Below are 9,322 nucleotides of genomic sequence, written 5' to 3'. Positions count from 1 at the left end.
ATGTTGCAGCAGCATCAGTTTGTTGATGGCCTCGCTGCTCTCCTGGTACCCTTGTGATCAGTGAGAAGAACTTTCTTTTGTAATCCTCTCCTGCTAAATCAAATGAAAAGCCAGCAAGATGCTGGATCTTTCAAAAAAAAAAGACATAAACCGACTGACTACATAATAATAGTAAATTTACACGTGCAATACGCCTTTATACCAAAGTCAAACTTATTAGAAGCACAATAAAATTAGAAACTATACTTTGAAATTCAGAAAACGCTGCAAAATTTTGGACAACATTTCTATGAAATTGCAGAAAATTGTGCAATGCAAGATTATTTACTTGCACACATAAAAGATAGAAAGTTCACACATAATTCTCCTACCCAAATATCATGCCCATATATGACATACTCCCTCCGTCCGAAAATACTTGTCATCAAAATTAATAAAAGGGGATGTATCTAGATGTATTTTAGTTCTAGATACATCCCTTTTTGTCCATTTTGATGACAAGTATTTTCGGACGGAGGAAGTATAACACAATTTCTTCAAACAGGACACACAGAAGAGCAAAATACCAGTACCAATTGTCAGCTGTTGGAATTGGAAGAAAAAAATAACTGTTGGAATTGGCACTGTCATTCAGACATGTCCACGACAAATGGCTATTATCAGTTCTAGAACAAAAGGGGCCGCTGTACAGTCCATCGCGAGTATGGCAAAATAACATGATACTACATTTTATGCGGGCAAGCAACAGACCTCTACAATCATACAACAAACATGATATTCTACTCCACAAAAAGCAAACGCAAGTGACCCCATCACAAAATGTTACTGGCTGTTCGCTAAGGTCGTCGCATTTTCACGTTCACGGGTATCTCCTTGTAGCAGACAGCCTTTGCTGCTGCCCGCATCGAAGACCTTCTACCTGTCGGCTGCACCAAGGACCTCCCCGCCGCCTGCTCTTCAGAAGGTTCCATCGAGGAACGGCTGTCGCTTTGCTTCTCATCTTTGCTCTGCTCCATCACGACATCTGAGCTGGAAGGGACTACAGGAGCAACAATTTCCTCTTGCTTGGTCTCAAGATTTTCCTTTGTGGCCTCACCAAATTCTCCTGGGTTCTTTCTTGAGGATTTTCTTCTCGGAGATTTTCTGCACATATTTACGGCAACCATGATTCCATGTTCCATTCAGATATAAGTGCATTAGTGAAAGGCAGAAAGATGCATGCACGCAAAGACTTTACCTCGTCTCTTCATGATACGGTGGTTCACTACAAGTAGAATCAAGTTTGGAATTAGCGTCTTCTATGTTTGAGTCCTTTTGACCTCCACATGAATCCAATTTCCGTTTGTGTCCACCCCTAGAAAAATAATTTCTGAGCCAACTGAATATTGTTTCATTGGACAGTGTGATGTACTATCGAGAGCATTTCAAAGATCACTAGAATGATGGGCATACCTCTTTTTTGCTCTTTCTTTGGGTGGTTCTGGCTGTTGAGTATCAAATGGCAGAGATGCTGAAAAGGAATTGCAATTACAGTAAAATTATTTTTTTCCCTTTAAAGGAAGTGATCAGAACAATAAAAAGAAGCAGTTAGCAAGTAGTTTGGCCACTTTTCTTGTACATATGAGCATTGAAAAAACAAGGTGTGCTTTTTGTTCAACCATTCCTGTACGAGAGATTCATTAACGATCATAAAGTTCTTAATGAGCAAATGAGCATGCTACGCTTGACTCATTCATAAAACAATAATTATAAGAACCTCAAGTGCAAGCGCGCAGCAACAAAATGTCCAAGATAAATGCAATATAATAGCAAAATACTTGAAGGGAGAGAAGTGCATTACGTTGAGTTTCTGCCGGGTGGATTGGGATCGTATTCGTTGCGTGACTGTCAATTTGATGTGCCTCAGGGTCCTCAATTCTATTAACCACAGAATGAGTTTCTTGTATCTCCTCCTAGTTACATTGCCAGCAACAAGCAGCACCGTGATAAGGATTGGGTAAACAGATTGATCAATTACTGAAGAATTGTGCTGCCTACCTGCACATTTGCTTCTTTCTGCAGATGCTTATTTATCTCGTCCTTCTAATACAGTCAGGCAATCAAGATGTCAGGCGTTGAAATTCAAACTACAACATCTTTAACTATATATATAAGCTGAGTATAACAATGAAATTACTTTACCTTGAGTACTGAAGCCTTTATATGCATTGCTGTGTTGCATAACAGTTCATCTTGTGCTGCCTTCCGCTGCACAACATATCCACAAGTATAGCATGAAATGAGTACTGCACTGTGAATCATTTTGAACAAAGAACAGAAAAGAGATATCAATATCTTACCATGTCTTCTCCACTATTTGGTTCATCAAGTTCTGGAACACTAAAACTACAAGATGAAGGAACTGCAGTGTCTGTATGCAAGATCTCACAAGATGCTTCTGCCATCTCACAAGACCCTGGGTTTAGTCTAGAAGACTTTCTTCGTACTGTGTTTCTGGTCACATAAACAAAAATTGGTCAACCTACAATCAGATAGTGTTGCATCATGAGCACATTTTGTACATAAATATTACCTCTGATCCTCATGATGTGATGATCCAGTGGGTTGCACATCAGGTCTGTGGCTCTGTTGACATGTGTTGGTCTCTTTTATACCTTCACATGATTCTGACTTTCGCTTACTTGTGCGCGTATTCACTGATGTTCTGAATCAATAGAAAGTCGCTTTGGTAAATCAGGCTATCTAGCGCCCAGCCTGCTAGTGGCATTGCCTCTCAAGTATAGGTAAACAGACAGACAATACCTTTTATTTTTTTTATCTGGTGGTGCTTCTGGTTGGTCTGTATTAAATGGCACAGAGGCTGTCAAGAAATTGACAGAAAACTCACATTAAATTTTCTAAAAGTGGACAGCTGAAGGTAAAGTAGAAACGAAAATTAAGTTGTGTTAAGTAGGGAACATCAGAACCATAAAATGCCATTGCTGAAATGGTTGCCAAGCATAATATCAACATCTAAGAAGGAGAAGAATGAGCTTTACTTTGTGTCTCGACTGAATGGTGCACATTAGCACTGTTGCCCTTGTTATCAGCTTGATGAGCTTCGATTGGTGCAAATTTGGAAGGTGCGGCTTTTAACTCCTGAATTAAATGAGAGAGGAAGAATCTTAGAATTATAGATGAACACGAAGAGCCATTTATTTTGAGGATTGTGCCGGCTACCTGTGAAGTTATTTCTGTTTGCAGTTGGTTATCAGCAGTCGTACTCTTTCGCTGCCAATAGTGCAGGATGGAAAGAAAATAATCAAGCTATCTGTAACAACAGGAAACTACGTTAAGCCATGGGCGTACTTTACCTCAATTCCCGAAGCCTTTACTTTAAGCACTGCTGTTGCGCATGAAAGCTCATGCTGCAGTATCTTTACCTGCATGTCAAATCCATAAATAATTCCCCAAATCAGTAACCAACATTCTTAGTATTGGCAGTTGAAAATCTCGTAAAGAAAAGAAGCAGTGACAGCTTACTCGATCTTTTGCCTGATTTAGTTCCTGCAGAGAAGCACAAAACACATAGATAGATCAGAAAGTGGCTATACAACCCCACAAAACAAAGTGACAACGTGTGATGCTTTCTTTCATAAGTACAAAATAGATGCACATTAGTTGCTCGAGTTTTCCCTTCAAACTTAGCTCAATACAATACATATAGAACGACCAAACAACAGTATTTCTCTTTGATTCTCGCTCACAGCTATAACTAAGATGTAAGCATTGACACTGCTTGGGTTGGCAACTCGGCTAGTTCCACTGAAATTTTTCGCAGCAACAACTCAAACTTAGCTCAATACAGTACATATAGAATGACCAAACAACAGTATTTCTCTTTGATTCTCGCTCACAGGTATAACTCAGATGTAAGCATTGGCACTGCTTGGGTTGGCAACTCGGCTAGTTCCACTGAAAATTTTCACAGCAACAACTAAAACCATCTAAACAAGAACAGAGATGGAGAAGCAGACGAACCGCGGTGATCTGAGAATGAGCCTGCGCGAGGTGCAGGTTCTGCTGATGCGTGCTGTGCAGCGCAGCACGGAGCTTGTTAATCTCAACGCCGCTGAGCTCAATGATCTTGCTGCGGACAAGACATCAAAGTCAAAACTAGGTTACTGCCTCAGAATTCAGAAACATCAAACAGCCCCTTTCTCATAGGAATGAAGGACCGAGGGGCGAGCGAGGCAGACATACGTTTTCTGGGCAACCAGCTGAGCCAACTTGGCGTTCTCCTGCGAGCAAGCAAGCGAGGGATCTAGGCATCAGCGCGGAAACCGGAACCAACGAACTGCAGAACTGAGCCACGACTAACCGAGCCTGCTGTTTATGCCCGAGTGGGTGCGAGAAGGGGTTACCTTGAGGACGTCGGCCATGGTGTGCCTGGGAGGGCCGGGCCTCCCGGTGTTGGTGATGTCGGCCAGCGCGGCGGGCTTTCCCCCCGACCGGAGGCCGGGGCTAGGGTTCGGCTTCGGCCTCGGGTTCAGGCCGCCGAGCGGCGCCCCTGGTCAGGCGGGGAAGCTGGGGCTTAGACAGCGCGCGGCGGGAGGTAGAAATCGCTAGGGAACGTAGGGAGCTGCGGGTGAGGGAGGAGCTTTACCGGTGGCGGCGGCCATGGAGGGGGTCGCGCGGGGGCGGGACCAGATGCTGAACGCGGGGCGGGGAGGACCCGGGAGCTGCCCGCCGGCGAGGGCGCGGGGAGGTCAGGCAGACGGCGACCGCGGCCGCGGCCGCGGGGAGCGGGGTGGGAGGGCGGCGCACCGGAATCCGGCTGGATTTGGGGGGAGAGGAGTGGACGGGGGGGAGAGAGGGGCGGAATTCGAATTTCGGGGGATGCGACTGCTGCTCTCTCTGATCTCTCCTTTTTTTTCTCTCTGCGCGTAGCCGTGGGCTCGGAACCTGATGGGCCGAGCCTCACATGGGCTGGGATGGGCTAGGCTGATTTTTTTTCTCTGCGCGTAGCCGTGGGCTCCTGTTAGGTTTCTCGCTGGGTTTCTTGTGCTGCCACGTGAATGGAAGCAGACGTTTACAAAAACCTATACACCTCCGAGCGGGTGACAGAAATGGAACAAGTCCTTGATACTGTTCCACGGAAGGTTACACAGGAGATGAACGAGGCCTTGAATGCTCCATACAGCGGTGAGGATGTGAAAGCGCTTTTTTAGATGTTCCCGATGAAGACACCACGGCATGATGGTTTCCCAGCCTATTTTTTCCAGCGTTATTGAAAACTGTGTGGAGAGGAGGTTACCAAGGTGGTGATCAAAATTGTGGAGGGAAGGGAATCGGTTGCATGTATCAACAATACAGTGTTGGTTCTAATCCCTAAGGTAAAAAACGCTACTATGCTGTCACAATTCAGACCCATCAGCTTATGTAACGTGTTTTATAAGATTGCCTCGAATGTGATATCAAACCGTTTGAAGCTCATCCTCCCGGATATAATCTCTAAATAGCAATCCGCCTTTGTCGCGGGTAGAGTGATTACTGACAACATTATCACTGCTTATGAATGCCTCGACTTCATGAAGAGAAATAAGGCAAAGAAGCATCAGTTTTTTGCATTAAAACTGGACATGACGAAGGCCTATGATAGAATCGAGTGGCCTTACCTCAGAGCAATCATGATCAAGTTGGGCTTTACTGAAAGATGGGTGAATATAGTCATGTTGCTGGTCACCACTGTCAAATTTTCAGTCATGTTTAATGGGAAGAAATTGGAGGAGTTTGAGCCATCCCGTGGAATCAGACAAGGGGACCCCATATCTCCGTACTTGTTCTTGCTAGCGGCAGAGGGCATGTCGTGCCTGTTAAAATCCAAAAGTGAGTCATCAAACTTAAGTGGTCTGCAAGTGGCACCGTCGGCGCCACAAGTAAGCCACCTTTTATTCGCTGATGATAGCCTGCTGTTTTGTAAGGCAAATAGTAATGGAGCCAATGAGGTGAACCTGGTCCTGAACAGTTATTGTCAAGCTTCAGGCCAACGTATCAACTTTGCAAAATCCTCCATATATTTTAGCAAGGGGTACCGGAAAGTACAAGACTTGAGATCAAGGACTTGCTACATGTCCCAAATGAAGCACTTAACGAAAAATATCTAGGGATGCCATCAGTTGTTGGAAGCTCAAAAAATGGTGCCTTTAAGTATTTAAAAGACCGTTTATGGAGTAAGGTGCAGGGATGGATTGAGAGCACAATGTCAACCATAGGGAAAGAGGTGCTAGTCAAATCGGTGGTTGTTGGGTAACGTAGTAATTTCAAAAAAAAATCCTACGCACACGCAAGATCATGGTGATGCATAGCAACGAGAGGGGAGAGTGTTGTCTACGTACCCTCGTAGACCGAAAGCGGAAGCGTTAGAACAACGCGGTTGATGTAGTCGTACGTCTTCACGGCCCGTCCGATCAAGCACCGAAACTACGGCACCTCCGAGTTCTAGCACACGTTCAGCTCGATGACGTCCCTCGAACTCCGATCCGGCCGAGTGTCGAGGGAGAGTTCCATCAGCACGACGGTGTGGTGACGATCTTGATGTTCTACCATCGCAGGACTTCGCCTAAGCACCGCTACAATATTATCGAGGAGGACTATGGTGGAGGGGGGCACCGCACACGGCTAAGAGATCAAGAGATCAATTGTTGTGTCTAGAGGTGCCCCCCTGCCCCCGTATATAAAGGAGCAAGGGGGGAAGGGGCGGCCGGCTAGGGAGGAGGCACGCCATGGGGAGTCCTACTCCCACCGGGAGTAGGACTCCCTCCTTCCTTGTTGGACTTGGAGAAGGGGGGGGGGAAGAGGAGGGAGAGAGAGGAAGGAAAGGGGGGGCGCCGCCCCCCTCTCCTTGTCCTATTCGGACTAGGGGGGAGGGGTGCGCGGCCCAGCCCTGGCCGCCTCTCCTCTTCTCCACTAAGGCCCACTATGGCCCATTAAGCCCCCGGGGGGTTCCGGTAACCCCTCGGTACTCCAGTAAAATCCCGATTTCACTCAGAACACTTCCGATATCCAAATATAGGCTTCCAATATATCAATCTTCATGTCTCGACCATTTCGAGACTCCTCGTGATGTCCGTGATCACATCCGGGACTCCGAACAATTTTCGGTACATCAAAACACATAAACTCATAATGTAACTGTCATCGAAACCTTAAGCATGCGGACCCTACAGGTTTGAGAACTATGTAGACATGACCGAGACATGTTTCCGGTCAATAACCAATAGCGGAACCTGGATGCTCATATTGGCTCCTACATATTCTACGAAGATCTTTATCGGCCAGACCGCATAACAACATATGTTGTTCCCTTTGTCATCGGTATGTTACTTGCCCGAGATTTGATGTCGGTATCCAATACCTAGTTCAATCTTGTTACCGGCAAGTCTCTTTACTCATTCTGTAATGCATCATTCCGTAACTAACTCATTAGCTACATTGCTTGCAAGGCTTATAGTGATGTGCATTACCGAGAGGGCCCAGAGATACCTCTCCGACAATCGGAGTGACAAAACCTAATCTCGAAATACGCCAACTCAACATGTACCTTTGGAGACACCTGTAGAGCTCCTTTATAATCACCCAGTTACGTTGTGACGTTTGGTAGCACACAAAGTGTTCCTCCGGTAAACGGGAGTTGCATAATCTCATAGTTGTAGGAACATGTATAAGTCATGAAGAAAGCAATAGCAACATACTAAATGATCAAGTGCTAAGCTAACAGAATGGGTCACGTCAATCACATCATTCTCCTAATGATGTGATCCCGTTAATCAAATGACAACTCATGTCTATGGTTAGGAAACATAACCATCTTTGATTAATGAGCTAGTCAAGTAGAGGCATACTAGTGACATTTAGTTTTGTCTATGTATTCACACATGTATCATGTTTCCGATTAATAGAATTCTAGCATGAATAATAAAAATTTATCATGAAATAAGGAAATAAATAATAACTTTATTATTGCCTCTAGGGCATATTTCCTTCAGTCTCCCACTTGCACTAGAGTCAATAATCTAGATTACACAGTAATGATTCTAACACCCATGGAGCCTTGGTGCTGATCATGTTTTGCTCGTGGAAGAGGCTTAGTCAACGGGTCTGCAACATTCAGATCCGTATGTATCTTGCAAATCTCTATGTCTCCCACCTGGACTTGGTCCTGGATGGAATTGAAGCATCTCTTGATGTGCTTGGTCCTCTTGTGAAATCTGGATTCCTTTGCCAAAGCAATTGCACCAGTATTGTCACAGAAGATCTTCATTGGTCCCGATGCACTAGGTATGACACCTAGATCGGAAATGAACTCCTTCATCCAGACTCATTCATTTGCTGCTTCTGAAGCAGCTATGTACTTCGCTTCGCATGTAGATCCCGCCACGACGCTTTGTTTAGAACTGCACCAACAGACAGCTCCACCGTTCAATATAAACACGTATCTGGTTTGCGATTTAGAATCGTCTGGATCAGTGTCAAAGGTTGCATCGACGTAACCATTTACGACTAGCTCGTTGTCACCTCCATAAACGAGAAACATATCCTTAGTCCTTTTCAGGTATTTCAAGATATTCTTGACCGTTGTCCAGTGATCCACTCCTGGATTACTTTGGTACCTCCCTGCCAAACTTATTGCTAAGCATACGTCAGGTCTGGTACACAGCATTGCATACATGATAGAGCCTATGGCTGAAGCATAGGGAACATCTTTCATTTTCTCTCTATCTTCTGCTGTGGTCGGGCATTGAGTCTGGGTCAACTTCACACCTTGTAATACAGGCAAGAACCCTTTCTTTGCCTGATCCATTTTGAACTTTTTCAAAACTTTATCAAGGTATGTGCTTTGTGAAAGTCCAATTAAGTGTCTTGATCTATCTCTATAGATCTTGATGCCCAATATGTAAGCATCTTCACCGAGGTCTTTCATCGAAAAACTTTTATTCAAGTATCCCTTTATGCTATCCAGAAATTCTATATCATTTCCAATCAACAATATGTCGTCTACATATAATATCAGAAATGCTACAGAGCTCCCACTCACTTTCTTGTAAATACAGGCTTCTCCAAAAGTCTGTATAAAACCATATGCTTTGATCACACTATCAAAGCATTTATTCCAACTCCGAGAGGCTTGCACCAGTCCATAAATGGATCACTGGAGCTTGCACACTTTGTTAGCACCTTTTGGATCGACAAAACCTTCTGGTTGCATCATATACAACTCTTCTTCCAGAAATCCATTCAGGAGTGCAGTTTTGACATCCATTTGCCATATTTCATAATCATA

At 44.6% G+C, this 9,322-nt stretch overlaps 1 protein-coding gene across 3 annotated transcripts; it reads right to left on the bottom strand.

The window, feature by feature from the left end:
- Positions 1-554: 554 nt before the first annotated feature.
- Positions 555-4,795, bottom strand: LOC119325426 (shugoshin-1-like). 3 transcript variants are annotated; one of them, XM_037599176.1, is made up of 17 exons: positions 4,646-4,795; positions 4,404-4,549; positions 4,243-4,280; positions 4,021-4,129; positions 3,523-3,546; positions 3,354-3,422; positions 3,220-3,270; positions 3,039-3,138; positions 2,803-2,860; positions 2,573-2,704; positions 2,340-2,493; positions 2,182-2,247; positions 2,038-2,082; positions 1,841-1,952; positions 1,453-1,510; positions 1,238-1,354; positions 555-1,143 (listed from the first exon to the last, which is right to left on the bottom strand). In XM_037599176.1, exons 1-17 carry the CDS (start codon positions 4,659-4,661, stop codon positions 837-839), a joined length of 1,602 nt encoding a protein of 533 aa, XP_037455073.1. In that variant the 5' UTR covers positions 4,662-4,795; the 3' UTR covers positions 555-836. The 3 variants fall into 3 exon arrangements, with proteins under 3 accessions (XP_037455073.1, XP_037455074.1, XP_037455075.1); XM_037599177.1 differs by having other exon boundaries at positions 2,038-2,079; XM_037599178.1 differs by having other exon boundaries at positions 2,803-2,839.
- Positions 4,796-9,322: the final 4,527 nt, after the last annotated feature.

The sequence above is a fragment of the Triticum dicoccoides genome, chromosome 6B (assembly GCF_002162155.2).
Source record: "Triticum dicoccoides isolate Atlit2015 ecotype Zavitan chromosome 6B, WEW_v2.0, whole genome shotgun sequence".
Lineage (NCBI taxonomy): Eukaryota > Viridiplantae > Streptophyta > Magnoliopsida > Poales > Poaceae > Triticum > Triticum dicoccoides.
Note: the sequence above shows the minus strand (reverse complement) of the source record. Positions and strands in the feature narration are given on the sequence as shown.